This window comes from Gallinula chloropus, assembly GCF_964237585.1.
Source record: "Gallinula chloropus genome assembly, chromosome: 4".
Classification (NCBI taxonomy): domain Eukaryota; kingdom Metazoa; phylum Chordata; class Aves; order Gruiformes; family Rallidae; genus Gallinula; species Gallinula chloropus.
In genome coordinates this window covers 39,565,164-39,581,523 of record NC_140088.1, presented here as the reverse complement: position 1 = coordinate 39,581,523, position 16,360 = coordinate 39,565,164, and the positions used below count along the sequence as shown (strand labels likewise).

The 16,360-nt window shown below is 67.2% G+C and overlaps 3 protein-coding genes across 3 annotated transcripts; 2 read left to right on the top strand and 1 right to left on the bottom strand.

Annotated features, from left to right (window-relative positions):
• Positions 1-446: 446 nt before the first annotated feature.
• Positions 447-3,953, top strand: PRG2 (proteoglycan 2, pro eosinophil major basic protein). The gene is made up of 6 exons (XM_084263009.1): positions 447-1,125; positions 1,402-1,485; positions 1,946-2,130; positions 2,238-2,372; positions 3,392-3,503; positions 3,760-3,953. Exons 2-6 carry the CDS (start codon positions 1,425-1,427, stop codon positions 3,816-3,818), a joined length of 552 nt encoding a protein of 183 aa, XP_084119135.1. The 5' UTR covers positions 447-1,125; positions 1,402-1,424; the 3' UTR covers positions 3,819-3,953.
• Positions 3,954-4,873: 920 nt separating this feature from the next.
• On the bottom strand, positions 4,874-8,637 carry P2RX3 (purinergic receptor P2X 3). The gene is made up of 12 exons (XM_084263907.1): positions 8,196-8,637; positions 7,630-7,765; positions 7,445-7,516; positions 7,289-7,355; positions 7,103-7,196; positions 6,936-7,013; positions 6,634-6,775; positions 5,964-6,094; positions 5,781-5,874; positions 5,623-5,688; positions 5,380-5,457; positions 4,874-5,209 (listed from the first exon to the last, which is right to left on the bottom strand). Exons 1-12 carry the CDS (start codon positions 8,318-8,320, stop codon positions 5,087-5,089), a joined length of 1,206 nt encoding a protein of 401 aa, XP_084120033.1. The 5' UTR covers positions 8,321-8,637; the 3' UTR covers positions 4,874-5,086.
• A 602-nt stretch (positions 8,638-9,239) lies between these two features.
• SSRP1 (structure specific recognition protein 1) lies at positions 9,240-16,021 on the top strand. Its single transcript, XM_084263796.1, has 17 exons — positions 9,240-9,251; positions 9,745-9,912; positions 10,616-10,801; positions 11,065-11,170; positions 11,320-11,510; positions 11,605-11,835; positions 11,931-12,034; positions 12,145-12,273; positions 12,533-12,754; positions 12,842-12,914; positions 13,414-13,552; positions 13,673-13,718; positions 14,255-14,378; positions 14,698-14,868; positions 14,991-15,082; positions 15,240-15,420; positions 15,528-16,021. Exons 2-17 carry the CDS (start codon positions 9,859-9,861, stop codon positions 15,594-15,596), a joined length of 2,118 nt encoding a protein of 705 aa, XP_084119922.1. The 5' UTR covers positions 9,240-9,251; positions 9,745-9,858; the 3' UTR covers positions 15,597-16,021.
• Positions 16,022-16,360: the final 339 nt, after the last annotated feature.

Here is a 16,360-nt window from a genome sequence, read left to right as displayed (position 1 = left end):
GCTGATACCATCTCCCGCCGGGCAGCACTTGCCCAAGGGACGTTTCCTCCCCAACGGTCCAGCCAGCCGTTGGCCCACAGCCCCCTGGCCTGTTCCCCCTGCTCAGCACCCCAAGCCCTGCAACCCCTCCCCTGTGCACCCCACACCCCCCATCCCTATGCCCTGTGCACCCTCACCCCAGCATCCCCCTCCCTGGGACCACGTCAAACCCAGACCCCAGTAACTCTCACCCCCTGCTGCCCAAACCGTGCAGCCCCCACCCCATGCCCCCTGCACCCCAAACCCCACAGCCCCCACCCTTTGCACCCCAAACCCTGCAGCCCCCACCCTGTGTCCCCCAAACCCTACGGCCCTCACCCCATGCCCTCTGTACCCCAAATCCTGCAGCCCCCACCCCATGCCCCCTGCACCCCAAACCCCACAGCCTCCACCCTTTGCACCCCAAACCCTGCAGCCCCCACCCTGTGTCCCCCAAACCCTACGGCCCTCACCCCATGCCCTCTGTACCCCAAATCCTGCAGCCCCCACCCCATGCCCCCTGCACCCCAAACCCCACAGCCCCCACCCTTTGCACCCCAAACCCTGCAGCCCCCACCCTGTGTCCCCCAAACCCTACGGCCCTCACCCCATGCCCTCTGTACCCCAAATCCTGCAGCCCCCACCACATGCCCCCTGCACCCCAAACCCCACAGCCTCCACCCTTTGCACCCAAACCCTGCAGCCCCCACCCTGTGTCCCCCAAACCCTACGGCCCTCACCCCATGCCCTCTGTACCCCAAATCCTGCAGCCCCCACCACATGCCCCCTGTACCCAAAACCCCATAGCCCTGACAGCTCCCACCCCATGCCCCCTGCACCCCACATCTGTGCACCCCCACTTGAGTAGTCCCTTCCCCTGGACCAAATGCACCCTGCACGCTGGCCAGGGAGGGTGCAGGCAGGGTGCAGGCAGGGGCCCCCTGGGTGACCCTCCCCCCCCATGCCCATGCCCAGTGGTTGGGGGCCACAGCAGGGCTGGTGTGGCGCAAGGCTGCGGTTGGGGACACGTGTCCCGATCACTGCTATAAGGGGGTGCAGTGGGCAGAGCCCCCCAGCCTGCAGCGGGTGGAGCCCCCCGAGTCCCAGGTGAGGAGCAGGGGCAGCAGGTGCGAGTGGGCTCAGCGGGACTGGGCACTGGGGCGGGTGTCGCTGTCATGGGTGGCCCTGAGGTGCCAGGGGGAGATGGGGGGGACAGAGTGGGGACCCAGGGACATGGGGGAAGCAGGAGGCTGCGGAGTGGCACTGAGGGTGGCAGAGGGACAGGGGAGCGGGCTGGGCTGGCACAGGGGACGTGGGAGGGGGGTAGCAGGTGGAGATGAGGACGTGAAGGGGCGGGGGGTGACATGGCCACAGACTCCCCAGGGTCCGCTGTCCCCGTCCGCGCCATGCAGCTCTGCCTGCTCCTCGCCCTGGCCCTGCTGGGCTCGGCCACCGCCAGCCACCTCGGTGAGTACCCCCACACTGCACCCCCAAACCCTGGGGACACCCCCAAACCCTGGGGACACCCCACTTGCCACTCTGCACCCCCACACCCCAGGTACTCCCTGCTCCCCGTGCTGCATCCCCACTCCCCATGCTGCACCCCCACACCCCAGGGGGCACCCCCAAGCCCTGGGGACAGTTCCCCACACTGCACTCCCAAACCCCAGGGACTCTCTACTCGCCATGCTGCACCCCCACACCCCGGGGGCTCCCTGCTCCTCATGCTGCACCCCCAAACCCTGCTGTTCCAAATGCTGCACCCCCAAACCCTGGGGGGGCATCCTTGGGGACACCCCGCTCACCACCCTGCACCCCAACACCCTGGGGAATCCCTCCTCCCCATGCTGAACCCCCAAACCCCAGGGGGCACCCCCAAACCCTGGGGACACCCCGCTTGCTGAGCCCCCCACCCCCGCGCCCCCAGCCCCTGCCAGCCCCGAGGCTGAGGAGGCGTCGCTGGAGGCGCCGGGGTGGGAGGAGGAGTACGAGGATGACATGCAGTGCCCGCGGGAGAGCGAGGCGCACGCGGTCAGCGTCCCCGGCACCACCGGTGCCACCACCTTACGCTACGTCATCGTCACCAAATGCCAGACCTTCCGCAGGGCCCAGGTGGGTAGGGGAGGGGTGGGCGGGTAGGGGATGGGGAGGGTACCGTCTGTGCCGGGGCGTCCCCGTCCGTCCCCCCCCCCCCAACCAGCGTGTGTCCCTCCCCGCAGCGCATCTGCGCCCGGTGCTACCGCGGGCGCCTGGCCTCCATCCACAGCCTCCGCACCAACTCCTGCCTGCAGCAGCAGGCACGGCTCCGCACCAACCGCGGCCAGGTCTGGATTGGGGCCATCACCCGCCCTGTGGTAAGGCACACCCCCCTCCCCCCCGGCATCCTGGCCAGCCTGCGCCCACCAGCCCTGTCCCCTGTCCCTGTTTCCCCAGTGTCCCCAGTGCTCCCAGTGCCCCTAGTGTCCCCAGTGCCTGGTCCTAGGTGTCCCAGCCCTGTCCTCATGTCCCCAGTGCCACCTCAGGGTACTCCAGCCCTGCCCCCTGTCCCTATGCTCATCCCCGGGTACCCCACCCTGTCCCCAGTGTCCCCAGTACCCATCATCAGAGTACCCTGTCTCAGTGTTCCCGGTGTCCCTAATGCCTGTCCCTGTGTGCCTCAGCCCCATCCCCCTGTCCTAGTGGGAGGATACCCCAACCCCTATCCTCATGTCCCCAGTGTCCCCAGTCAGGGTGCCCTCACCCTGACCCCCCCCATCCCTGTGCCCATCCCTGGGTGTCCCAGCCCTGTGCCCCTGTCCTAGTGGGAAGGTACCCCAACCCCTGTCCCAGTGTCCCCGGTGTCCACTTAGGGTGTCCCAGTCCTGGCCCCCACCCATGCCTGTCCTGGCCATGTCCCAGTGTCCCCAGTGCCCACCCAGTGTCCCCCAACCCTGCCCCCCTTGTCCCCATGCCCATCCCTGGGTGTCCTAGCCCTGTCCCCCTGTCCTAGTGGGAAGGTACCCCAACCCCTGTCCCAGTGTCCCCAGTGTCCACTTAGGGTGTCCCAGTCCTGCCCCCCACCCATGCCTGTCCTGGCCATGTCCCAGTATCCCCAGTGTCCCCCAACCCTGCCCCCCTTGTCCCCATGCCCATCCCTGGGTGTCCTAGCCCTGTCCCCCTGTCCTAGCAGGAGGGTACCCCAACCCCTGCCCCAGTGTCCCCAGGGTGCCCCAGTCCTCCCCTCCCCACCCCTCCCATGCCTGTCCCGGTGTGTCCCAGCATCCCCAGTGCCCATTCCTGGGTGTCCCAGCCCACCCCCTGCCATCCCCCGGGTGCCCCTGCCTGGTGCCAGGGTGGGGGGGGTTCCCCTCACGCCCTCGCCCCCGCTGCGCAGGGCAGGTCAGTGAAGTGCTGGTGGTTGGACCGGACCGCCTGGAACTACACGCACTGGCTGCGGGGGTACCCGCTGCTCTCCCACCGCTTCTGCACCGTGCTCTGCACCAACAGTGAGTGGGGCACGGGGGGGGGGCACCGGGGCTGGGGGGGCTCCGCTGCGCGAGCAGGAGGATGCTGGGGGGACCTTGGGATGGCAGGTGGTACCCGGGGGTTGGTGGGAGGTATACGGCAGTTGGGGGGTGTGTGTGTGAAATGGGCACAGAGGGGGTTAAGGTGGAGTCCCTGGGGGGTGGGGGTGGTCTCTGGGGCTGGGGGTGCCACTGGGTGCTGGGCTGACACACCCCCCCCCCCGTTTTCCCCCCACAGATGGGCGCTGGAGGAGCCTGAGATGCCGGGTAAGGCTGCCCTTCATCTGCGAGTACTGAGTGGCTCAGCCCCCCCCGGGGTGCCCCCCAGCCCTGCGGCCACCCCCAGGCACCCTCCCTGCTGCTGTGCCTTCCGCATGGCCACAGCAGGGGACTGCACCCCCACCCCTCATCTCAATAAAGTATCAGCTGTCAGCACCCATCTCCGTTTCGGGGTTCCTGGGCAGGGGAGGGTGGGGGTTCCTGGGGGCACCTGGGCTGTAATGGGGTGAGGGAGAGCACCCTGGGGTGTGCAGTGGGGGGAGGTTTGGGGACAGGGGTGTCCCTTGTATCCAGCGCAACCCTTGCATGAGTACTGGGGGGCACAGAGCCACCCCAACTCTTCCTGGGTTGGTGGCATCCCCTTGACCCCCCCCTTGCTCTGCCCCCACACCCCAACCCATCAGATCCCCCCAAGAACCACCCCTCACCCCACTGCAAACACTGGAGACGCCTAAGTGCTGCAAGCCAAAGGTTTATTGGGGTGGGGGGGTGCAGCCCTGCCAGCATGGGGCCAGCTGGGAATAGGGAGGTGCCAGGGTGGTGAGGGGTGCAGAAGTGAGGGGCACCAGGGCAGCTGAGCCAAGCCCCCCGGTACCAGCAGGCTAAGGGCAGCCACCCTCAGCACCAGTCTGGGGGAGTTAGGGGGGGTAACCCCTGTCACCCAGCAGCACCCACTGCCCCAGAGTGCAGCACCCAGCCACCCCAGCTGGAGAGGTGGGAGCTGGGGGCACCTGCGGGTTGTGGGGTGGGACCTGTAGCTGGGGGCACCGGCTGAGGGGAGCACTGGACATTTTGGGGGGGTGACACATGACGACACAAGGGGACTGTGGCACCCTGGGCACAGGGCTGGGACACCCCAGCATGGACACTGGAGACCCTGGGACCCCCTGGGATGGGCAGTGGGGACAGTGGGCACAGGGCGGTTGTGGGATCTGTGGGTCAGCAGAGTGGCATGAGAGCCCTGTCCCCCACTGCCCCTGGGGCCACTCCACGTCCCTTATCCCCACCCTGCCCCCCACACCTCTCCCCATCCCCCCCCTATGTCCAGTGTCACCCCATGCCTCTGCTGCCACTACCGTAGCCACATGTTGTCCCCCCAGCCCCCCCTGCTCCACGGCACTGGTGTCACCCCACTGCCCCAAATGTCCTTCATGCCCTGTGCCACTGACAGTGTGGGGAAAGGGGTGCCAGTGCGGGGATAGGGGGGTGGGGGAGCCCTGGCCGGTGCAGGCGGGGGTGTCCCCACAGTGGGGAGCAGGCGGGGGGCTGCTGCATGGTGCACAGGGCTAGAGGCCGAGGGAGAAGGTGCCTGAGTCGGTGGACTGTTTGTCTCGGCTGCAGCCCCCCAGTGCCCTGGGGGGACATGCCGTGGGGCTGGGGGGGGGCACAGCCACGCCGGCCTCTGGCACCTATGGGGCAGGCACTAGGTGAGTCCCTGCCCCACAGCCAGGACACCCAGGCGAGACAGGGGCACTGCCTGTGCCTGTCCCCCCCAGCCCCACACAGCCCCCAGTGTGGCCTGATCCAGCCTCCCTGGAGGTGACCCCAGCCCCATAGCAGCCCCAGCCCCATGGCTGACCTCCTCGAACTTGCGGGCCTTGTAGTGCTCAGCACCCTTCAGGAAGTTGAGCAGGATGATATCACACAGCACCGTGCCCTGGGGGTGGATGCGTTGGGGGAGCTGGTTGGGGCACACTACGACCCCTGCCCAGCACCTGTGGGGTGCACAGGGCCTCTTCCAAGTTCCCCCTCCCCGCACGCCCCCCCATCCCACCCCCAGGGAGATGCTGCCACACAGAGGCTGAGAACGGCCACAACTCACCACACCGATGGAGGTGAAAGCTGCCACCGTGTTGATGAGGGTGGGGACGATGCCAAACTTCCCAGCCTGGGGGCACAGAGTCCTCCCATAGGTGGGGGGGCCCCGAGCCCCATGGCCCGTGTGGGCATCCCCAAGGGGTCCCCGAGCCTCACACATACGTTGCCGTACACCAGGACGTCGAAGCGGATGCCGAAGGCCTTGGTGAGGGTGCGGCGCTCGGTGCCATCCTGCCAGCGGTAGTACCGGGCGTGCCTGCACAGGGACGTGGGGACAGCGGGCCGGGGGCCGTGCCGTGGGCACGGCTGTGACACGCGTGTCCCTTGGGGTGGCGGAGGCCGTACCTGAAGTTGTAGCCGGGGGCGGGGGCGCGGGCCAGCCCGTCCAGGCGGGTGAAGGAGTAGCGGGGCAGGCAGCGCTCCCAGGCATGGTCCAGGTCACACACCCACCCGATCTTGATGCCCAGCACCCCGCCCTGCCCCGCCGCTGGGTCAGACCCATACCGAGTCCCCATGCCCCCACATCCCATGTCCCACATCCCCAGTGTGTCCCCCGCATTCCGTGTCCCCACATCCTGCATCCCACAGCCCCTTATCCCCCCCATCCCTGTGTCCCCTGTCCCCGTGCTCCACAGCCCGTGTTCCTGCATCCCACCTCCCGTGTCCCCAAGACCCACATCCTCCTGCCTCCAGCACCCTACATCCCATGTCCCCATGCCTGTGCATCCCACGCCCCCCACATCCCAAACACCATGCCCCCATCCACATCCCTCTGTCCCCACATACCTGAGTCCCACGTCACTGTGTCCCCAAGTCCCGTGTCCCACAGCTGGTGTCCCCACACCCCATTCCCTACATCCCACCCTCACATCCCCACGTCCCACATCCCCATGACCCATGTTCCACCCCCTGTGTCCCTATGCCCCCCCTCCCATCCCACCCCCATGTCTCCATGTGTTCTTGTGTCTCCCCATGTCCCCCCATCGCGCCCCCGTTTCCCCGTGTCCCCGCTCACGGTGGCGGCCAGCGTGGGGAAGTCCTGCCCGGCCAGGCGCACCACGTCCCCTAGCCGCAGGATGGGGCAGAGCGGCTGCTGCTCCGGGTGGAACCGGCAGCGCCCCAACTGCCCGCCACTGCCGGGGGGCGGCAGGTTGGCCCTGGGGGGGGTGGTGTGCACATATTTGGGAGGGGGACATGCTGTCAGCTGTCCAGGAGGGGAGCTGAGATGGGGTGGGATGGATGAGACGGGGATTGGGGGTGGGGGTTGGGGGGGGGTGATAGTGTGGGGGGGCTCCCTGTGCCCCCCGTGCCACCCACTTCTCAAAGCCGAAGAGCGGGAAGCGGATGCTGTTCTTGATGAAGAGGGTGAAGTTTTCGGCCTCCAGCATGACAGGCCTGGGGGTGGGGAAGAGGGTGTCCTTGGGTGCTGGGGGGACAGCCCACCACCCCATCCCTGCTGTGCCCCCCGGCCCCGCGGCACTCACACGTCGACGGTGTCCACTTCCGTTGGGCACCAGCCGTGGATCTCGCAGGTGCGCAGGGTCCGGTTGAAGGGCACGCAGCGCCCCGTCAGCACCCCTGCGCAGCCCCGTCAGCACGGCTGGCATGCCCTGGCCCCCCCACCCCCGTCCTGTATCCCCCCCAACCCCGGAGTGGGGGTCCCCCCTCACCGCTGCCCGTGGTGGGGCTCTTCCCCCGGCAGTCGCGGTCGGCCGTGCACTGGTACTCAGCTTCGCTCTGTGGGGGACAGCGGTAAGCCAGGGCGGGGGGCTGTGTGGGGGGAACAAGCACCCCCCTCCCAACCCCCACCACCCCCAGCACCATACCTCCGGGCAGACGCCCTGCGACTGGTTCTCCGTCAGGATCTGCTTGGTGACCACCACGAACACCGAGGTGCCCTGGAGGGGGGTGGGGGGTGGTGTCACCGTCACCCCACTCTCCCCCTGTGCCCCATGCTGCCCCCCCACCCCCGAGGGGGGAGACTGAGACAGGGGAGGCCCTCAGCACCCACCTGGTGGGGGGTGACATAGTCGGCCGTGTCCAGCACGCGCCCCGCATAGCGCCCGACGCCCTTCACCTTGGTGACCACCGAGGACTCGATGACAGTGTCCCGTACCTGGTAGGCCTTCTCATGGAGGAACACCCACCTGGGACCACAGCACCGGGGGGGGGGACATGGGGGATGGTGGGGACAGCTGCTCCTGACACCCCCCCGCCCCCTCAGATGCCAGACCCAGCGGTTCCACAGGCGTGTGTCACCCGCTGCTGTCGTCAGGTCCTGGGGATCAGAGACCCCCCCACCCCCAACACCCACTTGGCCGGGATGCTTCTCCCGCCACCCTGTCACCCACCCCATGCTGTCCCCTGTGCCACCTGCACCCTGGTATTCCCGGCGCTGACACGCTTGTGGCCCCCCCCGCCCTGTCCCTCCCCCCCCCATCACGTCCCATCATCTGCTCAGGGACAGTGGGGAGGGGGCTGGGGGAGAGGAGGGGGATGGCGCGGGGTGGGAGGGGGTCCCTCTTCGGGTGGGGGGCTGGGGGTGTGTCTCCCCGGGGAGGAGGGGGTGTGTCTCACCCGATGAAGTAAGCGAGGATGAGGAGCTGCACGCCGCGGTTGACGGCGCCCACCACCCAGCTCTTCACCACCACCGACTTGGCGGTCTCGTAGGAGAAGAACTCGGTGACCCAGCGTGGGGGCATGGGCGGGGGGGCCGGCGGGGGCGCGGGAGGGCTGCGGGGCGGACGGGCAGGGGAACGGGCAGGGCGACAGGCAGGGGACAGGCGGCGGGGGGGAACAGGCAGGGCAGGCAGCAGGAGGCAGGGTGGCAGGCAGGGTGACGGGAGGGTGACGGCAGGAGACGGGCAGGGTGGTGGCTGGGTGCGGGACGGGGCTGGCAGGGTGACGGCAGGGCGGGCGGCAGCAGGTAGGGCGCGGGCAGCGGAGGCTGCGGCGGGCGGGGCAGGGGGCGGTGCGGGGCGGGCAGCGAGAGGCGGTGCGGGGCAGGGGGCGGTGCGGGGGGGGCAGCGAGAGGCGGGGGGGGCAGGGGGCGGTGCGGAGCAGGGGGCGGTGCGGGGGGGGGGCAGCGAGAGGCGGTGCGGGGCAGGGGGCGGTGCGGAGCAGGATGCGGGCAGGGCGGGGTGCGGAGGCGCGGGGAGGGGTCACCCCCTGCTCCCGGCCGCGCGCTCCGTGCCCCAGGGCTGCTGCTGCCGCCGCCCCCCCCCCTTCCCCCAGTGCCCCATTCTGGGGTGTCCCTTTCGGAGCGGTCTCACCCCCCCCCGCCCTAGCGGTGACGTCACGGCACCCCCCCCCCCCCCCCGACCAAGGGGGGTCCGGAGTTCTCCCGCCGCTACACGGCCCGGCGGAAGGGCTGCTCTGAGCCCGTCACACCCACGTGTGTGTGTTTCCCTCCCCCTCCCCCCGCCCCGCCGGGACCCCCCCTCCAACATCTCTACGGCGGGGCGAGCGCGGGGCGCTGTGTCCTCTCTAGCTGGAGTCCTCCGGGCGCTCGGTGGTGCCGCCCGCTGCGCTCCGCGGCGCCGCGGTCCTCCCGCGGCAGCGCCCAGAGCGGCCCCTCTCTATGGCGGAAGCGGGGGCGGGTTCCGGCGGCGGCGGGGGGAGGCTCCGCGCGAGGTTCGTGTTGCGCAGGCGGGAAAAGTGGCGGCGGTGCGGGGGGGCCGGGCCCGGCCCGGGGGGGCGAGCGGGGCGGGGGGCGCTGGGGTCCCGGGGAGGGGGGGGTCTGTGCCCCGTGGGGGGGGGGGTTGGGCCCCCGGGGGGGGGTGGGGCTGGGCCCGGGAGCGGCGCGGGGGGGGGGGGCTGGCGGGGCTGAGGGAGGCGGGAGCGCACCGGGGGTGGGAAAGGCCCTGGGGCCGCAGCACGTCTGAGGAGTGGGGCGAGAGCCCGAGGGGGTGCGGGCCGCCCCCCGCCCGTCGGTCGGTGCCGGACCCGGAGGCAGTGTCCCGGGGCGGTTTGGGGGGAGGCCGGGTGTAAGGGTTTTTTTGGCGGGGGGGGGGATGGCGGCGTGGCCGTGCTCGCAGAGCTCCCCCCGCTTTCCCCCTCCCGCGGCGGGGCCAGCAGCCATCTTCCCGGGGGCCGCCCCCCGTCTCACTCTCCCCTTCCCCCGCAGCTGCTCTTTCCCCGGCCCCGGGGAATGCCGCGCTGGGGGGGGAACTGAACCTCCTGCCACGCTCGGCCTGCTTCCCCTCCTGAAGCCCAGGTGTTGCCGCCTCCCCCAGCCGCCATGGCCGACACGCTGGAGTTCAACGAGATCTACCAGGAGGTGAAGGGATCCATGGTGAGTGAGCTGGAACAGGGTGGCACACGCATACACACACACACACACGCCCTGGGGGGACCCGTTCAGGCCGTGTGTGGCATCAAGACCTGCTCCGCCAGCCGAACCGCGGCAGGGCACTTCCCCCACCCCGGCCTCTCGCCTGGCAGAGTGCGTTTTGCTGATCTCGCCTGGAAGCAGGGAGCGGATGCACCTCGTTTCCGGGGCTGGAGTGTTTAGGAGCATCAACGGGGGCTTTTAGTGCCAGCCCCTTTGCGGCTGGGAACGCTTCCAGTGGGAGGGAGAGGGATGCCAGCTCTGTGTGGCCACCTTCCTGTGCCGCAGGAGGGCTGGTTGTGCGTCGGCCATCAGGCTGTGCCAGGGAGTGGGCAGGGTGGTGTGGAGTGTTTCTGGGTCACCCTTAACCCTCTGGCTGTTGGGAGCTTGTCCCCAAAGCCTGATGGAGCTGTGACAGTGTGACAGCACTCATGGGTGCTGGCAGCTGTCTTGTAGCTGCCTGAATCCCAAATTAGGGTGCTAAGGAGTGTGTGAGGCCTAAAGCCGGTTGGGGAAGCCGCCTCGTTCTGCTCCAAGAGGTTGTGCAGCCACCTGTGGCACCCGAAGGGCGGGGGCTGCCCGCCCACGAGCCTGTCGGTGTGGTCAGGCTGGTCCCCTGCGCGTGCGGGACGAGCCGCCCCCGCCTCATGCCTGCCTCTCCTGCCAGAATGACGGGCGGCTGCGGCTCAGCCGCCAAGGTGTCATCTTCAAGAACAGCAAGACGGGGAAGGTGGACAACATCCAGGCCTCGGAGCTGGCTGAGGGCGTCTGGCGGCGCGTGGCGCTCGGTCATGGCCTCAAGCTGCTCACCAAGAACGGCCACGTCTACAAGTACGATGGCTTCCGGGAATCGGTGAGTGCCCCGGCCTGTCCTCGTCCCTGGCTGCAGTCTCTTCTCTTTCCAGCTCACGCTCATCCTGTATGGAGCCGTGCTCCCTGCAAGCGCTGTTCCCCCCCACCCCCAAGAACAGTGCTGACCCCCATTGTGCGGGGGCGGGGGGGGATTGGGGGGGGGGGGGGGCTGTGTCCCAGCCATGGGCTCTGGGCAGCACCTGCCTGTATGTGGTGGTTTCTCATGAGCATTTCTAATGAGCGTTCCCTCCTCTCCCGCCCCAGGAGTTTGACAAGCTCTCAGATTTCTTCAAGGCCCATTATCGCTTGGAGCTGGCAGAGAAAGACCTGTGCGTGAAGGGCTGGAACTGGGGGACGGTGAGGTTTGGAGGTGAGTCGAGATGGCACCATTACTGGGGGTGAGGAAGCTCTGTGCCTGGCGCAGCCCATAGCGGTGGGCTTTGGGTACCTCGTCCCTGCCCCATGTCGCGGTTGTCCCGACACTGCTGTGACAGGCTGCGTCCGGCCTCCTGCCCGCAGGGCAGCTGCTCTCCTTCGACATCGGGGAGCAGCCAGTGTTCGAGATCCCCCTCAGCAACGTCTCCCAGTGCACGACGGGTAAGAACGAGGTGACGCTGGAGTTCCACCAGAACGACGATGCCGAGGTCTCGCTCATGGAGGTTCGCTTCTACGTGCCGCCCACCCAGGAGGACGGCGTGGACCCTGTGGAGGTGATTGGGTGGGGGGCCGTGGGGACAGCAGGTCAAGCTGGGAGGAGGGTGCAAGCGGGCACCTTCATCCCACCATAACTCCCTTCCTCTGCAGGCCTTCGCTCAGAACGTCCTCTCCAAGGCGGACGTGATCCAGGCCACTGGAGATGCCATCTGCATCTTCAGGGAGCTGCAGTGTCTGACGCCTCGTGGGCGTTACGACATCCGGATCTACCCCACCTTCCTGCACCTCCACGGCAAGACCTTTGACTACAAGATCCCCTACACGACCGTGCTGCGCCTCTTCCTGCTCCCGCACAAGGACCAGCGGCAGATGTTCTTCGTGGTGAGGAGGGGAGGAGGGCTCCTCACTCATCCAGGAAGCACGGCGGGTGATGGGTTCAGGGCATTTCGGGTCCTCGCCTCCTCGTCTCTTTTCAGATCAGCCTGGACCCCCCGATAAAGCAGGGCCAGACCCGCTACCACTTCCTCATCCTGCTCTTCTCCAAGGATGAGGACATCTCCCTGACGCTCAACATGAATGAGTGAGTTCCTCGACCCCCTCCCTTGGTCTGGGGCTGTGGGGAGCTGGGTGGGAGGGCACGGCCCCCATGGGTTCCCCCGCTTACCGTTGCCTTCTCTTTTGGCTGCGCAGGGAGGAGGTGGAGAAGCGCTTCGAGGGGCGGCTCACCAAGAACATGTCGGGCTCCCTCTACGAGATGGTCAGCCGCGTCATGAAGGCACTGGTGAATCGCAAGATCACCGTGCCTGGCAACTTCCAGGGGTGAGGCACGCTGCTGCTGTCGTGGAGTGGGATGCGGGACCACCCTGCCGTAGGGAGGGGTGCTTTGGCAGGGGGGAACAAAAGGAGCCGCTGCTCTGGTAGTATGAACCAGCTGCTTGAGATCCTCCCCAAAGGGAGCAGGGTCAGCCCCCAACCTCCTCTCATCAGGGAGAAGGGGCTTTGCAAGGTTCAAGCCCTGTGCTGAGGGAGGGGTCCTCTGCACCCCACGGGTGTGGGACTCGTGCCTGGTCCCTTGCAGACACTCGGGAGCGCAGTGCATCACCTGCTCCTACAAGGCCAGCTCCGGGCTGCTCTACCCGCTGGAGCGCGGCTTCATCTACGTGCACAAGCCGCCGGTGCACATCCGCTTCGATGAGATCTCCTTCGTCAACTTCGCCCGCGGGACCACCACCACCCGCTCCTTCGACTTCGAGATCGAGACCAAGCAGGGCACGCAGTACACCTTCAGCAGCATCGAGAGGTGGGCGCGGGGGCGGCGGGAGGGGCTCGCCGCTCCCCCTGGCACCCCGACCGGCACCCGTCCCTGACCTCCCCCCCTGTCCCGCAGGGAGGAGTACGGGAAGCTCTTTGACTTTGTCAACGCCAAGAAGCTGAACATCAAGAACCGTGGCCTGAAGGAGGTACCCGCTGAGTGGGGCAGCTTCCCCGCTGGGACCGCTGCCTGCCGCCTGGGGGGGCTGGGGGCTGTCCGCTCTCCAGAATTTTGTTGCTTTTCCCTCTTGTTTTTTTTTCCTCTTTTCCTTTGTTTTCACCTCTCTCTTCTCTCCTTGCCCTTGTAGAGGAAAAAGGTCCGTGCGATATCCCTTCCTCTTTCTCCTCTTCCTCCTCCTGGTGCAGGTTTCCTCTGCATGGCTGTGGTGGTCCCTGACTAACCCCAGTAACTCTGGCGTGGTTTGCAAGGGCTCCCCCTCCCCTAACTCTGATAACTTTTCTGCCCCTCAAAGGTGCATGCTCCCATCCCCCCTGCCCCATGCATGGGTCTGGGGCCATGACCCCCCCCATCAGTGTGCCAGGAGCTCCAGTTTCCAGAAGGGTTTTGTATGTGTGTGTGTGTGTGTGTGTGCGCGCAGGTGGGGGGGGCATGGGGAGTGGCTCTCACTCGTGCTGTCTCTTCTGCAGGGCATGAAGCAGAGCTATGACGAATATGCTGACTCTGATGAGGACCAGCACGACGCCTACTTGGAGAGGATGAAGGAGGAAGGCAAGATCCGTGAGGAGAACGCCAACGACAGCAGCGATGGCTCTGGGGAGGAAACAGGTGAAGTGTGGGGGGGCTGCTGAGGGTGCTGCCTGCTGCGCTCAGGCTCCTTCCCAACCCAGTGAAGTCCTGTCTGTCCTTGCCTCGCTGTAAGCTGATCCCTGTGTTCTCTCTTTCCAGATGAGTCTTTCAACCCAGGAGAAGAGGATGACGACGTGGCTGAAGAGTGAGTGGCAGCTGGGCAGGGCTCACTCGGGGGGCTGGGGAAAGCTCCAGGTATGGCTGGTGGCACTTTGTAAACCCCCGGACCTCAAAGCTGTGGGAAGCGGGTGCGATTCCAGGGTCACTCTGTGCTGGTGACAGTAATGCAACCTCAGAGGCTCCGGGAAGGGCAGCAGGGGCCAGGTTGCTCCAGGGTGAGATCCTGAAATCCCGAGCCAGGGGAATCACAGTCTGTACCTTTCTGCATGCCGGTGGGAGCCACGCTCAGCCCTACGGGAGCAGATGGTCGTGGTGGTGCCGAGCCTAAAACATACAGAGAGGGCTGAGCCATGTTTGTGGCAGGGAAAGCCTCCCTCCCCGAGCTGTAAAGCACAAACACGGTGGTACTGGCTCAGGGAGTCTCTGGATTACGGGCTGCTGGGGCTGGGAACCATCTGGGGGACAGGGCTCGTTGCTGCTTCACCTCTCCCACCCGTGCTTCATCTCTTTGGGGTGCGTGGGGGCCTTGAGCTGCTGCTGACGCCGAGCACCTCCACGCAGGTTTGACAGCAATGCCTCGGCCAGCTCCTCCAGCGGTGACGGTGACAGTGACCGGGACGAGAAGAAGCCGTCCAAGAAGGCCAAGATCGTCAAAGACCGCAAGCCACGCAAGAAGCAGCCGGAGGTGAGAGGCTGCTGCCGGCAGGGTCAGGCTGAGCAGCCAAAGGCCGCCTGCTGCTGTTGGCTCTGGCGCTGTCACCGCTCTGTGGGTGGGTCATCTGAGCCTGACGGGCGGCACCGAGCCTAGGCTGAGTGTCACGAAGGGCATTTTGCTTGTGCTCAGCCCTTTGGGTGTTGGGGGATGTGTCCGCAGCAACCTTTCGGTGTGGTCTGTCTGCCTATCGTGTAGCCAAGTTGCTGAGGGGGGGGCTTGTAGGAGACAGTGGTGCCATTCAAGGTGTCCATTCTCCTCCATCTCCTCATCTCCGCTTCCTCCCTCCCAGAGCAAGAAGGGGAAAGATCCCAACGCTCCCAAGCGGCCGATGTCGGCGTACATGCTCTGGCTGAATGCCAACCGTGAGAAGATCAAGTCGGACCATCCCGGCATCAGCATCACCGACTTGTCCAAGAAGGCTGGGGAGCAGTGGAAAGCCATGTCCAAGGAGAAGAAAGAGGTGAGGGCTGGGGCAGAGTGGGGTCACTGGATGGGGGGTGGGGAGCAGTGTGGTGTGGGCGGGGATGGGAGGTGGTGAGGTGGCACCGGTAACCCCCCCTCCCCATCCTCTTCTTGCTGCAGGAATGGGATCGCAAGGCGGAGGACGCCAGGAGGGACTATGAGAAGGCCATGAAGGAGTACAGCGTGGGCGGCAAGTCTGAGAGCTCCAAGGCGTGAGTGTGCTGAGTGGGGGTGCTGCTGGGGTGATGAAGGGGTTGGCGGGGCTTTCCCCCTCCAAAGTGGGGCTGCTCTTGGGTGCGAGGAGCAACCTCGGCTCTGTGGGATTGGTTGGTTGACAGCAGGGTGATGCTTCTCTCCCCCTGCCCCCAGGGAGAGGTCTAGAAAGAAGAAGAAGAAGCAGGAGAAGCAGATGAAGGGCAAGGCAGAGAAGAAAGGTGCCAGCTCCAAATCGTCCTCCCTCAAGTCCTCTGCCAAGAGCATGAGTGAGAGCTTTAAGAGCAAAGAGTTCGTCTCCAGTGATGACAGCTCCTCTGCAGAGAGCAAGAAGGAGGTGGGTTGGCCCGGGTGGGTGGGGGTGTCCCTGTGCCTCGGCCGAGGGGGGCAGCAGGGGAACATGAGGTGCCTGCTGCAGCGCCTGACCTGGTGTCCCTCCCACAGGACTCTGAAGAGGAGGGAGGTGCCAGCCCGGCCCCCAGCTCCGAGGAATCGGCGTCCGGCTCAGATTAGCCCCCAGCCCCAGCTGGCTCCAGGCCGGTTCCCACATCGGCCAGAGGACTGGGGCCGGCCAGCCCCTGCGGCAGGGCCCGGGCTTTTGAGTTCCGGCCGGTTCCCGGCACCCCTTCGTCATCGCCGTGGCGAGGACGCAGTAGCAGACCCCCTGCCCTCGGTGCCTGGCTTGGGGCAGCGGGCCCCCGTGGAGGCCCGAGGGGGGCAGGGGGGGGGCAGGCACGGGAGGTGCCTCAGTTCCCCCTCATTCCTCTTTGGCAGCAATTTATTTTTTTTAAATACTCGGGTTTGTTTCCGGCTCCTTTTCCCCGGGGCCGGCGTCTTGTTGGGCTTTGTAGCGGGGCCCCTTTGCGTGGTGACTCGCCTTGAATAAAGAGACGAACCCCCGCGCCGGCCGGAGTGTGGGTGCGGGGCGGTTTCCCTTCCTCCCTTCCTTTCCTTTCCCTGCCCCTCCGCGGCGGGAGCGGCCGCCCTCCTTCCCGCAGCCCCTTGAACGAGAGCCAGCCCTGAGCTCCCTCTGCCCGCCTCCCTTCCCGGCGCCTAATGGAGGCCCCTGGGTCGATCCTGATTCGATTCGGGGCTTCCTGCGGCTCCCCGCCGGGCCGGGCCGGGGTTGGGGGTGGTGGGTCTGGGATCCGGCCCCGATCCGATTAGCATCGCTTCCCGGCGCGGCTGCGGGGAACCGGCCCCGCGGGGACCGCTCTGCTCGCCGCCTCGTTTCCCAGCACCGGCGGCCGGGCGGGGCCGTGGGCCGCCGGGGGTAC

Coding starts and splice junctions, on each gene's coding strand:
- PRG2 (XM_084263009.1), top strand. CDS start 1,425: ATGCAGCTCTGCCTGCTCCTCGCCCTGGCCCTGCTGGGCTCGGCCACC. Junction 1,486..1,945: donor GGCCACCGCCAGCCACCTCG/GTGAGTACCCCC, acceptor CCGCGCCCCCAG/CCCCTGCCAGCCCCGAGGCT. Junction 2,131..2,237: donor AGACCTTCCGCAGGGCCCAG/GTGGGTAGGGGA, acceptor CCCTCCCCGCAG/CGCATCTGCGCCCGGTGCTA.
- P2RX3 (XM_084263907.1), bottom strand. CDS start 8,320: ATGCCCCCACGCTGGGTCACCGAGTTCTTCTCCTACGAGACCGCCAAG. Junction 5,875..5,963: donor GCCCCCGGCTACAACTTCAG/GTACGGCCTCCG, acceptor GTCCCTGTGCAG/GCACGCCCGGTACTACCGCT. Junction 5,689..5,780: donor ACGTCCTGGTGTACGGCAAC/GTATGTGTGAGG, acceptor CTGTGCCCCCAG/GCTGGGAAGTTTGGCATCGT.
- SSRP1 (XM_084263796.1), top strand. CDS start 9,859: ATGGCCGACACGCTGGAGTTCAACGAGATCTACCAGGAGGTGAAGGGA. Junction 13,553..13,672: donor TGGCTCTGGGGAGGAAACAG/GTGAAGTGTGGG, acceptor CTCTCTTTCCAG/ATGAGTCTTTCAACCCAGGA. Junction 14,379..14,697: donor CACGCAAGAAGCAGCCGGAG/GTGAGAGGCTGC, acceptor CCTCCCTCCCAG/AGCAAGAAGGGGAAAGATCC.